The 16,803-nt window shown below is 39.6% G+C and overlaps 1 protein-coding gene across 1 annotated transcript in view; it reads left to right on the top strand.

Annotated features, from left to right (window-relative positions):
* fhod3a (formin homology 2 domain containing 3a) overlaps positions 1-16,803 on the top strand; it is a 53,503-nt gene that overhangs the window by 18,522 nt on the left and 18,178 nt on the right. Inside the window, exons 4-6 of the mRNA XM_062436287.1 lie at positions 10,280-10,347; positions 11,334-11,439; positions 16,642-16,736. Coding sequence (XP_062292271.1) covers positions 10,280-10,347; positions 11,334-11,439; positions 16,642-16,736 — 269 coding nt within the window. The remainder of the gene's footprint in view (positions 1-10,279; positions 10,348-11,333; positions 11,440-16,641; positions 16,737-16,803) is intronic.

Here is a 16,803-nt window from a genome sequence, read left to right as displayed (position 1 = left end):
TCCCTTTCCCTTCATACTCCATTCAAGCAATTTATTTGTGTGACTTAATCAAAAATAATGCTGACACAGTATATTTTCAAAGCTCATAAAAGAAATCGGTTATATAACTAAAATAAACCTTGTTTTAGCTATAAAGTTTAATATCCTCTCTCTCTCTGCTTGTCTCTAATTTTTTTCTTCTGTCTGACATGCGCTGTCAGCGCATATGCACAGTAAAGCCGGTCAGTTAACAATGATACCAACACTGAGCGTGAGATGTGAGAGAGAGAGAGAGGGAGAGGGAGAGGGAGAGGGAGAGAGAGAGTGACAAAGGGTGGGTGGGGGGAAAGTTGAGGGAAAACACTGGACCCTTGTTTCACGCGTGCACACTTATATGTAGGAGTGAACACAACAATATTTCCCACAATCAGGTTTTGTGCCCGTCTGCCCGCTGCAAAATCAGGTCACACTTTATAACACTGATAAAATGCAGTCACATACCAGCTCCATGACATCATGTCAGTTGCATGCAGTATTTTGACAGAGGTTTTGACTGAAATAGCCAAGATTTTGATTTGGATCGTTCCACAGTTTGGCAGCTTTGTTCTGCATTTAAAGGAAATGTTTGACATTTTGGGAAATGCCCCTATATGCCTACTTGCTAAGAGTTAGCCAGTTAGCTTAGCATAAAGGGGGAAACAGTAAGCTTGGCTCCATCTCAAAGTAACACATCTGCCTGCCAGCACCTCTAAAGCTCACTAAGTTATAGATACTGTATTCATCTCAAAGGGTAAATGAATTATTAATTATTTTCTTTCTTCAACTTGTAAAAAACTGAACTGTAAATATGACACAGGATGGTTTCTTGGTCAGGAGAAGTCACATTCTGGAGCCTGTTTCCTAGCAACGTCATGTAGACAACATGATGGACGGACAAGAGAGTGTTATTGATCTCCTCATGTAAATCTCAGCAATAAAACAAATGAGAGAGTTATCCTAAATGTCGAAACACAGCTTTAACAGCATATATCTTAAAGGACAAATATGTAATACTGATGGCAAGTGTTTAAAATGGGTACTGCAGTCCAAATTCAAATTACTGGAGAGAATTGTCCCTCCCCCCATCCCCTCCTCCCAAGACCCAAAGTTCATGCAGGTTTTTAGGTCAGGTGGGATCTATCTCAGTTGATCCCGTTTGTTTGCTTGTTTCCATGGCTGCAGCACACTGTGATTGCGTGCCAGTTTTTCATATCTGGCAACCTGGGGTGTCAACCTGATCTCAGAGAAACACGTGAAATGACCACGACCTATTAACACTGCATTACGTGGTGGTGGCACGAAAAGTATTAACATTAAGTGCCAGCACCTCAATCAGGTTGAATGGGCAGTGGGTGGAATCATACAGGCCAAAAAAAAGCTGATTATCTGCAGCAGAATGGACATTTCAAAGGACTGGCTGTAGTATTATAGTCAAAAAAGTTAGTATTAGCAACTTAGCATGTTTCCTTAATCTCTGATAACATATCATGGTCATATTTATAAGTTAGTGCAGTAAATATATTACATACTGCTACTTTAATGTACTGCATTGCTTTACTGCACATAATGCTTTGTAACAGAAAAATTACATTAAGCTGCTTTTTTTTCTTCGAGTCCAAATGGAGCAGTGGACATTGTTTTTGCAACAGGAATCATTAGAGTTTATAGAAAATCTGGGATTCATTTTAAGAAGCACTAGCAGTAATAATCACAGCATGACATACTGCAGTCATTTCCTTCATAATCTTGTTAGATCATGATTACTATTGAAGCTTTCATTATGTAAACCATTTTTGCCCTTTTTCCAATAATTACACTGTGTGAAATTGATATCCAGAATTTTTATTCTCTGTGACATTGATGCAAGAAGACAAATTATTTAGCTGGGCTGTATACTATATTGTGTGTTGATATGAGTATATTATAAGTTGTCATTGACCCTGTACAGTGTAATGTAGTCTGTGTGTGTGTGTGTGTGCGAATATAGAGCAGTGCTGTCGCTGCCTGTCGGGCTCAGGCCTGTCATCGCCGTGGCAGCACATGGAGCCTGCTAGAAAAGCTGAGTATATTTGTGTTTGTGTTGTGGGTAACTATTCCTGTGTATAGTGTGTGTATGTGCATGTGTGAGTGTGTGTGTATGTTTGTGGACTCATTTAGAGGTGCCAGGGGCATGTGAAGGGCACAGGGCACGTTCTGGTCTCAGGGTGTGTGGGGACATACTGTATTTGTGAGTATTTGTGTGTGTATGTGCGCGTGAGTGTGTATGTGTGTGTGTATTTTTATGTCTTTTAAGTGTTTATGTGGCAGTAAGTTTCCTTCCTACAGACATCTGCTTCTGGGCTTCTTTCACAGCTGAAGTCCCTCATCAGGGTACGAGGTTACAGCCTGGAGATATTTAACTCTGTGTGCGTGTGTGTGTGTGTATGACTGTGTGTGTGTGTAGGTATGTTGTATGTCCTGTATATCAGAGTGTTAACTGTAAGATATGCAGCCATTTGTTTCCACAGAAGTGGATTTGTGGGAATCATATAAAAGTTTGTTTTCATTCACTCCCAAGTGTTTCCATTCCCAGTACATTTGCATTCAGGCTTATAGTCTTACTGTATCTGCCTTTGGATGCGTGTACATGTTTGTGTGTGTGTGTCCCTGCTGAGCCTGGTGTAATCTCACGTCTAGGTCCGTCGCCATTCTTTAAATCTCATGCATCCCACAGTCAAACCTTCGAGGTCTCACTATCCCTTTCTCTCTCCCTCATTTATTTCTCTCACTCTCACTCACAAACACACACACACACACACACACACACACACACACACACACACACACACACACACACACACACACACACACACACACACACACACACACACACACACACACACACACACTGAGTTCATGGGCCCTCTATCGTCATCTGCACCATCAGCAGCCTCCAGTACTCATACTGTAGGCCAAGAGCAACAGACAGAAAATAGACAGTCGCAAAATAACCTAGTTGTCCTCAGCAGTCTGGCCTTTGCTGCCTGCCAACTTTTCCTTTTAACTTCACTTGACATGAGACTGAAATCGTGCATTATTGTCCAAACAATATTAGCTTAGTGACGGATTGATGGGGATGTTTATCCTTTTAACTACAGATTTATGGACATGACTCCATAGATATGTAGTGCACACAAGAAGGAAATATCAAACAGCTGTACCTTTGCACATGCTGTGAGTAAATGTAATGTCTTATTTTCATTATATTTTCTTAGAGGAAGTGAAAAGAAGTTTGCCTGTGGTGTAAAATATGCCTCTGCAAGTGAAAATTAAACTCATTTGAAATATTGGCATTAAGTTTCATTCCTCACATAGATGAAGCTGCTCTCAAAATGACTTTGTCTCATCCAATTGGCATCATTTTCACCATCATTTTTACTTGCCTGAAAGTAATTTTTACAAGGCATTGCACACACATACACAAACTGCACTGCACTGCATGACCTGAAAAACGAGTGAACCCCATATCCACGGGTGTTACAGTATGTTTGATACCCGACCCGCCTATATTTAGTGTGATATGAGCGCAGAGAGGGAAAGACTTCCTTGGATTAAGTCAGACTCTCCAGCGTGCCATTACTCCTCATGCTCCTCTCACTTCTTTATTTTAAATCCCACTGAAGACCTAGTTTAAAAGCCAACTGACTGATTGGCCCAGACAGCCGGGTGGGGGCTTTCTTATTCAAGGGGTGCAATGAAATACTCCAGAAACACGAGTCAGCGGTTATAACTGGGTTTAAATGCTGTACCACCAGCTGTGACACGCCCCTCTTTTTGCTTGACCTGCATACAGTTGTACCATCCTGAAAAATTTTACCCTTGGTTGACCTCAGTAGGTGCTTATTTGTAAATATCCTATGACCTAATGGAGATGTTATTGGAGTAACACTAAAAAAAATCCCCCCGATCAAAATACATAGAGTAGAGCAGGTTTATATACTATCAGTGGAGTAGTGGAAGGTTTTATTAAGATGTAGTGTTTGGGTTTGTTTGTCCATTTGCTTGCATTCCTTAAAAAAAAAAAACTGTAACTCTCTCATAACCAGCCCTTTTCATATAAATCACTTATTTTCAATATTGATCAAACTGCTGATTGTTTGATTTGTAAAGTGTCAGAAAAATGCTCACAATTCCCCCATCTTCAAATTGTTTGTGATGAGACAATGGAAATGATAAAACTTAAAGTTTTTTTTAGATTACATGCTTGCATCCATAGATGGTAGGAAAACATACATTTACCATTTGTGACATTGAGTCTCTGAAAGGATTTTGGTTTTTCTCTTGACATCATGTCAGTTTTGTAGCCACAAAGTCCAAATGTGGGCAACAGGTTGGAAACAAGGTGTTTCCAAGGATTTACCATGGCATTCAACTGGTATATCTTGAATATTACAGTTTCTAAGAAGAAGTAAGTTAGTTGCTTTGACCCCGATGTTTTGAGGAAGAACATGCACCGACTTTGTTTTCCATTTGGAAGAAGTTTCACTTTTGTGCTTGGAGCCAGCATCTAGTGGCCATGAAAGGAACTACATCATAAGGCCGTTTTTATTCCTTTTTAAGGTACTCAGTACTTTTAGTGTCCCATCTTCACACCACTTCTTCTTTAACTAGGCCTCCTTTAAATAAATGTGTGCTGACCTGACTGCCTGTTGTTAAATCGGAGGATTAAGCACAGTAGTAGTAAATTGGTGCTGACTTCAGCCAACTGGGGACTCTGCTTTCGGACTAGGTGCTTTTCAGCGGCGTAACAAACTACAGTGCGGTCCTGAGTGTAATTGCTGTGGACTAGGCGTTGCGTTAACCTGAGTTGGCCTGTGTGTTTTTCTGTTTGGAGATGTGTAGATGGTGCAGTAAATGTGCAGGGATTAGTCAAAGCTGAAGGGTCACAGCACTAATCTCATTATGCCAGGAGGAGAAGGAGGGCTCTGAGCACTCCTGAACGACTTAACAGACAGACTCAACACCGGGGGAATCCCTGATGCACTACAGAGGACACTCCCATGCACACATGCACACATGCTCTAATGCACATACAGGTCCTTCCATTGCATTTTTCTTCTATCCTCAAGTAATTAATTTTTTGCACTTCATAAAATAGTTTTTAGCAAGTAATGTGTCCAATTATTGGACCCTAAAGTTATATTCTTAGAACAATATAATAAATAATTGAATCCAAATGTTGTGTTGCATATGGAATAAATCTATTTTTCTTAAGACTCATGTTGTGTAGATGATAGAAAATAGACATGATGATGATTTTTTACATCTCTTGGGTCTACACTCTACTAAACAGTAACAGGCTTCACATGCGGGGTAAGGCTTTTGACTTATTGACTACGCTTGGTGTAGAGTTTATAGATTTTGTGTTTTTTAATGTAATATTAAAGGCTTATGGAAAGGTTTTGTTTCACTCTTTGGGTAAACTATGAAATTACAACTGAAAATTATGAACAGGAGTAAGTATGTCGGAAACAAGTGGAAATAACTCATTCTGCTGGCAGATTTTCCCCCTTTGCTTTAAAAAAAATTACGATTTTAAGACGGAATATGGGGCTAAATGACTTGTTAAGGCTGACATAATGCAGTGCATGTGAGGTCATGGGGAAAACAGTGTGGACAAGAACTGTGAGTCCTCCAAAACAAAACAGTAAAAACTCCAAGAAAGTCTATAAATGTATCGTGCCTTTCTGTCTTTCCTTCATCTGTCTGTCTGCACTCAGCAAACACCAGCGCTTACACTTGGGCACGAGCACACATTCACAGAAATTGCACATGCACACACAGGCACTACTTGAGCACACACACACACACACACACACACACACACACACACACACACACACACACACACACACACACACACACACACACACAAGCCACAATGACACATCTCAGCGAGTGTTTCAGCTTTTCTTGTGACAATAATAAAGCCTACAGCCAGGAAAAAGAGAGGATGACCAGCAAGAGACACGTGGACAGGCAAATCCTCCATTTAAAACACCATCATTTATTATTTTCTCCTTCCTCACTCATCCCCACATTTGCTACTCTTTCTCTTGAATCAACGGAGGGTATCTGATTAAGATGCGTTACCTTCCTAGTTTCCGTTTTTTAGTTTTGTTGTTATCTCAGTCTCCCTCTAGAGAGATGCAGGCACTGAAGCAGGCCAAAACAGTTTGGTCCAGAGGTTGAAGGTGAGAGTAGTTTGTTTGAATTATCTCCAGGGTTGAATGCACCATCACTCTAGACAAGCAATGTTAAGACAGCTGGAACCCTCTATGCCAATGGGAAAACTTCCCATTGATTATTTAACATGTCAAACTGTGTTTACTCTGTAGCAGAAGGGTAATTACTGTATGTTGACAAGACTTCGTTAGCAACTATCAGGTGATCACAGGGTATTGCCATGAGTAATTCTGGCCTATACTGTGATGCTATTGTTTCAACTGTGCACTGCAAAAAAACATCTTAATAAGTTTTGCTGCTGAATGTCTGAAAAAAACAAGTGAAGGATTCTCTTGTTGTTTTGTATGAAGAAAAACAAAACATGCCGTTCACTGGGGAAAAATGGGGAACAAGGGGTGTAGGTTTGTTAGTTGCTGTACTCGCTGCTGTTCAATCAACTGCCTTGCATTTAGAAATTCCCAGATGTTTGGTAGGTGGGGAGATCTCCAGTTGTTTGATATTTTGAGACTGCTCTATATCCTATAGTGTACTGTACACATTTTACATATGGAGATGTTAAAGGGAAACTTCAGCCTTTTTGCAATCTTGATTGTATTTTCCCATCTTTTTGTGTCTAAGTGACTGATGGGGACAGCAGTTTTTGAGATTGGTCCAGTATTGAGTGAGAGCGCTGTAGTCAGCAGCTGTGAAACAGGCTGCAATGTAATCTGACATGGCACCCCATCAATGTCTGTACACTGAAAGTGCTTGGTTTTACCACTGACAGGCTCAGATTGTCTGACAACATTAAAGAAAGGACCATACAGAGAAATACAACTTTTTTCCCTACCTTTTGCTTGATTCTGTCTGTTTGTTGTTGTGTCTAACCAAGTTTCACTCAAGGAGAAGTCTAGTTCTAAAATCTCGTGAGAGTTAAGTTGTTGTTTAGATCAGCTTTTTCTGACAGAGGCTCCTTATTATTCATTTCTCTCACTCCTACTTCTGTTGTATTTCATGGAAATCTTCCCTGGAACAAACAGTATGTTCTGATAGTTTCTGGCATATTGTCCATCATGTGTGTCCAGCTAGGTTAATAAATTAGTCACAGTCAGCATTAACCTGCACATAACTGAATGTGTCCTATGCAGCTGTGCAGCTGCAGATACTTTTCATTTGAGTTCATAGCTCAGGAAAGAGAAATGAGGGACAATAACTATTAGATTCATTTGTCTGGCCCATATTCGGTGAATGGCTTAAATTCAGTTTTTAACTTCTTTACATGTTAACCAGAGACAGTAACTGCTAGGAAAGCAGAATAGCTTCACCCTCACCTTCTTATACTAAATGGGGTTCATTTTGTAATATCTATGTTGTACAGATGCAAGAAGGATTAGGTATAGGAATCAGATTATTAGATAAACTAGCTTTACATGACAGCTTTTTGAAAATGTAATTCAGTGTGTGTTTATTTACACTGGTGGTGGTTCTCCTTGTAAATTGGCTAATAATATTGCCAGATGCCTTACTTTTCACACCTGACTGCTTCACTAGTGGTACACCACAAATGAATCTAGCCAAGTTTAAGCTTTATCATTGCTGCTGACATGCTCCTGATGCACAGCAGACGTTTTGGTAAAGGTCATCAGGGCCCACTCATAGCCTGATGACGAGGAGCACAAACATCACATGTGATCGCCTGAGTGATCCATTGACCCTCGAGGACCAGGCGGATTGTTTCCCGCATCATTGAGTGGCCACTTGATTTCCAGGGAAACCTAGAAACGAGAGGAAGGAAATCAGACCAAATGTTGCAGTTTGAAGGAGCTCGTTATAACCGAGCCACAGTTTGTTGTGGTTTGTTGAACGGGATGTGAATGAGGTCATGGCACCTGCTACCTATTCATGTTCCCCTGCTTTTAAGAAACACAACATTAAAGTATATAAAGGGTACATGTGTGACTAATTATTTAAGCTGATAAACCACTTAAATTTACTTATTTTCCTTTTCTGTGCCCAGCAGGTGCTAAATTTTCTCTGTCGGATAGATACAATGACCATTTTGTGAAATTACAGTAATATTACACCATAAATATGAAGTAAACATTATAACAAAGTAGTTGCTTGTCCCCTACAACTGCATGGCAAGCTAATTTGTGCAGCACCTTTCAACAACGAGGCTATTCAAAGTGCTTATAAGACATAGAATTACAGGTCTGTAAACTTAACATCTTTTCAATTTGCTGGGCAAGCTAATTAAGGGTTAAAAACCCCTAACAACAACATTTCACTGAAATGACTTGGCTGCGACATAAAGTTTGTGTATTTTAGGAAGGGGAATTCCATGTGTTTGGCTCTCTCATTTGTCTGCTCTGTCGTGATTACCCAGAAGCAATTGGTCCTCTTTCCTCCAATCAGACACTGACTTGCACTTTCTTATCTTTTCCTTCCACTTCTTTGCTGGTTTATTAGTTTTTTCCTCTTTTTCCCAATCTCCATATTCTTTGTTTTTCTGTTTCGTGGCACTTTTTCCCACACTTTTAACTTTGTTTGGTGGTTGCCTCTTCACATTAGTTATTTAGATGATTTTTTGACCTTTAATGATTTCTTTATCTCCACTGTGGACTATCACAGATGTATTTCATGAATGTTTCAGAGAGGTTCCTGCAGATACAGAGACAGGGAGGCCTGTAATGATAATGATTTTGACCCTGGCCTTGGGTTAACCTTGCTTAGCTTAGAGATTGATACCACTGAGCTCCAGACAGCGGGATAGGCGTCTGGGCCCTCATCAGGGGGTGGTTTCACTGTCCTGCTCTGTCCTTACCTCCATACGCTTTTGACCAACCCCCCTTCTTCTTTCTGATGGACCAAAGGATTTGTGATTAACAGGCAAACTCAGGATTTACACACATAGGTTTCCCAAACCCCCTGCTGACACACAGCTGAATGCACAACTGTTCATATTCACAAATGGACATCATGGATGCTGAATAAAGAGACGTTTAGCTTAATGCAGAGCACTTAAGAAAATGATCCTGTTGTTGGACCATTGTAGGGATATAAACATGCAAAGTAATGTTAAATCTAGTACAACAAGACAAAGTGCATTTTTTTCAACCCTTGTTACAGACACATATAGATAAATTAACATTCCTTAAGAGGAAGAGGAAGGGGCACATGTGGTATTCAAATACATTTTTAATGACACTGTACATTTCAGATCAAATATTAACATCAAAACATGACCATAACTATGAGAAAACAGTCAAAATATGATGAGTGTATTACTGTAACACTGACTACCAGGAAAAATATAATAAACCCCTCAAAAAAATGGATTACTACTGTGGAGGAGATAAGAAATCCTAGAAATCCTAATACAGGATCATTTGAAGGCCCTTCAGGAATATTATAGAAGTATATCAATGTTCTCTTTGTTGTTTTTTATTATTATTTTTTATCTCGTTGTGTTCAAAGAAAGAAATAATAAGGCTAAATATCACTGTACTAGTGTAAGAGCTTGTAGTTGCTGGTTTCTGAGTGCTTTCCATGTCGTGACCTGAATACCTCACCGTTGAAGCCCGGCCAGCAACTCATTAACATTCCAATACAGCTCTAATCACCATTGCAACGTGTGTGTGTGTGTGTGTGTGTGTGTGTTTGTGTTTGTGTGCGTGTGAGAGACCACGCACGTGTTGCACTGCGAGTGAGGACGCAGTGAAAGTGTGTGATGAAGTGCCTGTCTCAGGTGATCCGGGCCATGCAGTGTGATTAGTTCCATCGAAACTCGCACTCTTCTCGCATCCCAAACTATTGTGCAACTTTTGCACAGCTGAGACTCATCGACATTGCAGGTTTTATTGATCTCGTCAGCAGAATGAAACATGTAATGAGTCAAGATGAGATGAAAGGTGCACAAGGCTACAGATTGTGTCAGAAAAGCTTTATTTTTTATCATTTGTCATACTCGGGCCAGTCACTTTAATTGTCTTTGCATTGCTTTTGTTTGTTTAAATTATAGACAAATAACCACTTATGTATCTCTCCCTCTCTGCAGAAAGACTGTACAACTCCAATGGACGTGACTTGAGAAGAGCGCTGTTCTCTCTAAAGCAGATTTTTCAGGTAACACACACATATTTCACATGCAATTACTGTCAGTTTGTTGTAGCAGAATACAGTCGGTTATTGTGGCCACTGTGTGCTTGCATGATGACAGAGATCTCCATCAACGTGGCATTTCCCTCTATGTGCCTGTGTGCGTGTGTGTGTGTGTGTGTGTGGGTGGGTGTGTGTGTGGGTGGGTGTTTGCATTTGTGTTTGTGATGGAATCTTTATTTTAAGATGAGAGGAGTCAGACACTTAAAACACAAAGAGCTTTTTTCTGGAGCACGCACACACACACACACACACACACACACACACACACACACACACACACACACACACACACACACACACACACACTCACACACTCACACACACAGGCACTCACAACAGCAGTATGAGAAAAGCTTTAAACTACTGTCATGATTTATTACCCCAAAACCTGTAAATATGACCATGTGACCATAGCTCAAATGTTATGCCAGTATCTGATGGCAGATGCAGCCACGTTTTAACAGTCTTTACTGCTGCCATATGAAGCTCTGTGCAGCTTGGTTTGTACAAAAAACATGAGAGCTACCAATGAAATTACATTTTTGCATAAGACTTCTGAACTTGGACTTTACACAGTGCACCTTAAGGCAGCATTAGTTTAGCAACCTTTTGGATCACATCAGAACTACCTTCAAGCGTTTACATGATCCTTTTAGTTTACTTTTTGTTATATTAGATGACATGTCAAAAATTGCGACACACACAGTTGTTGACATGTGTAGTGTGTGTATCAGCTGGCCTGATCCAGTGAAGGGGTTGATTGAAAGTTTATGTACAGTCAACTTTACACATTATTCTGCACATTACCGCCACTGTGTGGCATTACAAGGTAGTGCAACTACACTAGAGTTTCAGGCTTTGCTTTGTATAGTTCTGTATGTGTGTTTTTGTAAGGTGGATAAATGTATCATGTTCTCTTTCAACCTCTCTCTCTTTGTTCTTTACTGTAGGATGACAAAGATCTGGTCCACGAGTTTGTGATGGCTGAAGGTCTGACGTGTCTCATCAAGGTGGGAGCAGAAGCTGACCAGAACTACCAGAATTACATATTAAGAGGTAGGCTCTCTCTAACTCTTTTCTCTCACTTTAAAATTCAAATCTGAATGGGTTTTATTAACAAGACCATACAATTTAGCCAATATACTATAATGTGGTGATAACTTATTTCCCACAATACATTTTTAGTCTGTTATCTGAGCAGTTACTAATAATGTGTGGATGTGTATTTGGTCATTTTTGGGGAGAACTGTGACCGGCCACATAATTATGGTCTCTTATGTCAGGAGTGCAGCTATGTCTCAACAGCAGCTCCTCCACACTGACACTTTTCTCAGTATTTCTTTTTTTTTTTTTAAAGATTTTTTCAGCACAGACGCCTTTATTTAACAGCAGACAGACAGGAAACAGAAGAGAGAAGGGGGTGTGACATGCAGCAAAGGACCTCCACCGGGGTCGGCTGCGTATGTGGCATGCGCTTTAACCACAATTATTGCACACACAGAAATGAAGTATAATCAGTTCTCCAGAGAGATGCAAACTTGTGTCAGGGATAATCATTTCATGAATTGGATAATTAAGGCGTATTTTTGTGTCTATTAATTGATGAATAACTTGTGAGTTGCAGCTATGTGATACATGGTAAAGGATAGTAGTCAAAGGGTCCCTTGCTGAAACTCCCCCTGCTAAACCTCCCACCTGTAAAAACACTGAAACAGAAGGGCATTTACTGTAAGGCTCTTTATTTATGTAACACATGTGAGCACTTCACAGGCATGTTTGTCAGGTGTAACAACCAAGCTGGCATCAGTGACTGTGTGGACATGACGCAAGCTTTCAAATATGCATGAATTTGTTGAAATGTATGTGCATATACAGTATGCAGCTGGTTTTCTGCACACCTGCCTTTTATACAGTAAGTCATCATGTTGTGATTATTATGGTGATTAAGTATATTTGAAACAGAAAATGAAAACAAAATAGAGGCATTGATAAAGTAAACATAAAGTTCTTGAAAGCCCCTGTAGACTAACAGAGATTTAGATTGTTACCTCCCCAAGCTTTGAGTCCACAGCATTTTGATAGAGCAATGAAATGGATGGGCAACAGGTCTGTACAAATGATGACTGATTGCATTAGTTCTCATTTCATAATTCCTTGATCAGAACGCCGTAAGGTCGAATAGAGCGCTTGACTATCTTTCTCTCTCGTTTGGCAGATGTTCCTTCTTCAACAGGAATGAGCCAGTAGTCGGATTTTCGGAAAATCATTCTCTCTTCAGGATTGATTCGATTTTGCAGGATCACTTTGTAACTTTTCCCTGTCGTCCAAGACGTGAAGGTTTTGGCATACTGTTCTTTCTCAGCAACATGTATATCAGGTGTTGAGTAGATTCCTCTGCCATACGAAACTCTATGTCCTGCTTTGTAGTAACTGGTGATGATGCCTTTGGCTCCTTCCAAGCTTGTTCCATGGTATGAAACAGGCCATTCCCCAGGCACAGAGTGACTCCTCCATCCTTTTCTTCCCAACCAGGTGTCTCCATCTGGATATTTACCTTTGACCCTTAAGGCCATGCGGTACCAACCTATTGGGCGTTCATAAGGCTCATTTCCTCTCATACACCACGAAGAGTCAGAGAGCACAGTGAAGTCATAGTCATACTTTGGGGCAAAAAAATCTTTTTCACGAATGAAAAACTCCTTCACATAATCCTGGTGCTTTCTGGTGATGGTGCTAAAGAAAAAATCCTCAACAGACAAAACGTCTGATTTCCCACGTCCTCGGTCATAAAGTCGCAGGGTTTGTCCAAAAAGTGAAGACAGGACTTCAATTCTCAAACTCGAGTCCAAATACATGGTTGAGGAAGTTACCCTCTCTGTCTCTCGCTCAAATTGTGTGAGCTGAGTTCACTCTTTCCTGAAACTTGCATTCAACACGTGATGACATAATATGCTGTATGAAAATTCAGTTTCATTTCTGACACAGTTTGAACAGAAATGAATCTATGCTGCGCTTTGATTTACAGCAACAGATGATGAACACAACAGAAACCTCCTTTACATTCTTCCCTGTTTGTAAAACTCTTACAGTTGTTCCTTTACTGAGTTTGCAGAACTTTGTAAAACAAGGGGAAAGTGAAGCTGCCAAGGCTACTTTCACTGACTTTAGACCTCTTTCAGTCAGTTGAAACCATATCTCAACTTTTGCACATATGAAACTAAAAACATGTAAATTCCTGCGATAGAAAATACAGTGGAATATAATACCATTGAGGCTGGTAGAAAGATATTTCTATATACTCTTTCCAGCCTTAATGGTATTATATTTCAATGATATCATTTATTTCATTATTATTTTTTTGTTGTGTTTTTTGTGTTTTTGTTCTTGTTTTGAGAGATCCCCATGTTCTTCTAACCCTTATCTTATCAAAGCATTTGTATGATATGTACTGTGGTCTGTTTTTTGTGTGTGCAGTTGGCACAGTTTCCCAGCACACTTCTGTGGTCTTTGTCAACCCAGCAGTTGCAAACTGCAGAGTTCCACAGGAAAGCCCCTAACACCCCAACACAAATAAGACACTGACGTGTAGATCATTTATAACTCTTTATTTACATATAGTAACACATGATCAGTTAACAAACATGTTTTAAGGCATAACAAGGAAACTGGAATGAGTACATTTTGTAAAAAAAGAGTTTACGATTGGATTAAATGTGCTGATGCTTTGATAGGTGTTTCATTATAACAACATTCACAACTAAATGTAGGAAAAGAAACTCCTCACATTATGTACGTAACATGGTTTTTTAAAGGACCCACAAACACCAACAGGAATATCCACTTTTGACAATATATCAAAAACTAAAATATATGGGTGAAAAGTCTAAGTCAGAAACAGTCTTCATGATGAATCACAGAACAGCAAAATCCAGAAACAAAGTATTGTGTATGTGTTATTGATCCTCCATTAAAACAACTTTGGGCCATTATTGCTTTATAAAGAACTTTAAAATAAAATGCAATCAAAGATTACACCAAATTATAAACCCAAAGGAAGAATAAGTGGTTAGTTCTTGCTGAAATCATCATCATCACCATTGTCATCTTCATTGTCGTCGTCGTCGTCGTTGTCATCGTCATCATCATCATCATCACCATTGCCAGCATCACATTCAAAATAGTCGACAGGAGGTGTCAATGTTGTAATTATTGTTGCCATTGTTGTTGTTAGTACTATTGCCAACATCATCATCATCATCATCATCATCATCCTTTAACTCCTTAATCAGAACGCCGTAAGGTCGAATAGATCTCTCCACTATCTGTTTTTCCTCCAGGGCAGATGTTCCTTCATGAACAACGATGAGCCAGTAGTCGGATTTTCGGCAAATCATTCTCTCTCCAGGATTGATTCGATTTTGCAGGATCACTTTGTAACTTTTCCCCGTCGTCTTTGATGTGAAGGTTTTAGCATACTCTTCTTTTTCAGCAACATGTATATCAGGTGTTGAGTAGATCCCTCTGCCATACACCGCTCTGTCTCCTGCTTTGTAGTGACTCCTGATGATACCTCTGGATCCTTCCAAGCTTGTTCCATGATAGGAAACAGGCCACTCTCCTGGTACAGAGTGACTCCTCCATCCCTCAGTGCCCAACCAGGTGTCTCCATCTGGATATTTACCTTTGACCTTTAAGGCCATGCGGTACCAACCTATTGGGCGCTCATAAAGCTCATCTCCTCTCATACACTGAGAGGAGTCCGAGACCTTAGTGAAGTCGTAGTCATACTCTGGGTCAAAAAATTCTTCCTCATCGATGAAAAACTTCACATAGCTTTTTCGTCTTCCGATAAGGTTGTGAAGATGAAATTCATCAACAGTCAAAATAGTGTCAGATTTCCCCCGTGTCTTGTCATGGGGTTTTAGGATCTGTCCAAGAAGTGAAGAAATGACTTCAATTCGCAAATTTGAATCCAAATACATGGCTGAGAGAGTTGACTTCTCTGTCTGTTGCTCAAACTCCGTGTGGGCTGAGTTACTCTCTCCTGAAACTTTTAACAACAGCTGTATGAAAATCCCCTTTTACTTTCACTTTCTTGTTGGAAATAGTTCGTATAGAAAGGAATCTCTGCTGACCGGCAGGATGCTGACACTCCCTGTATCTGTTTCAAATTAAAAGCCCTCAAGAGTTTCATATACAGTCTACACTCTTTTCCTGTTTGAATGACTCACAATTTTGCCCACTCTGACTTCTTCTAAGTGGACAATACACACAAAAAACCATACACATATATATAAGAGAGTAGGGCTGTCGCTTTACATTAATTTACTCTCTCAATAAAATATTGGGAGAAATTAGACAGTGTCTCAGTTCTCCAGAAAGACTCTTCTTCCTTTTGCTGTCCTGCCAGGTGTCTCCATATGGATATTTACCTTCAGAACTATTTGGTACTATTCCCATTACAGTAGTCTAAAGTATACAGATCCATTACTTCAGTAAAAGTCATAACACCACAATCTAAAATTAATTTTTTTCTTATAAGTTTTTTCTGGAAAATGTTCTTTCACTGTTAAGCACACAGTATTATCACATCATAACCTAGTTAATAACATGTAAACAGGTCAAGGTGGAAGTTATTTGGAACAACATATTTGATAAGTCAGAAAATAGAGTAATTATAAAGTGGCATACAAAGCACTTAAGTAAATTATAAGTACTGTACTTCAAGTGATACTCATTCACAGTACTTGCACAAATGCATATGTTTACTTCCCATCAATGATAACCTGAAACTGAGTGAAACTTTAAAGTCTGCTTTAATAAATCAGTTTATGAAAACATAAATACGGAGTGGAAAGGTCATTCAGTGCAGTTGCAGCATTTCCTGTAAATACCCTGTAGAGAGGAAAGAGAAGGAAACCATATGTTAACTACCATAACATAAAACCATTCACAGGAATGTTTCTGTAATGGGAAATACAGTAAGACACAATTTCAATGAAGCTTGAAAACAACATTAATTATAAAACAATATTCAAATATCTATTCTATTTTTTTTTCTTTCATAAAGATCCAAAGCATAAAAGGAAACCTTGTCCCTAATGACCTTTGTTGTTATTTATAGCTACTGTAGCTTTACCCGTGTGCAGCTGCCATTTGGTATGCAGGGTTTGTTTCCGAGTAAGTGTTGAATCATCTTTCTATATTTGCTCTAACTTTCTAACTCTCTGTTTTTCTTTTTGTCTACCCTGCTTTCAGCTCTGGGGCAGATCATGTTGTACGTGGACGGGATGAACGGTGTCATTGGCCACGCTGAGACAATCCAGTGGCTATACACGCTCGCTGGTTCAAAGGTATAGATATGAATGCATAGTAAATCATCCCCAAACCCAATGACACACACACACACACACACACACA

This window comes from Scomber scombrus, chromosome 16 (assembly GCF_963691925.1).
Source record: "Scomber scombrus chromosome 16, fScoSco1.1, whole genome shotgun sequence".
Classification (NCBI taxonomy): Eukaryota; Metazoa; Chordata; class Actinopteri; order Scombriformes; family Scombridae; genus Scomber; species Scomber scombrus.
This window is presented reverse-complemented; position numbering and strand designations above follow the sequence as displayed.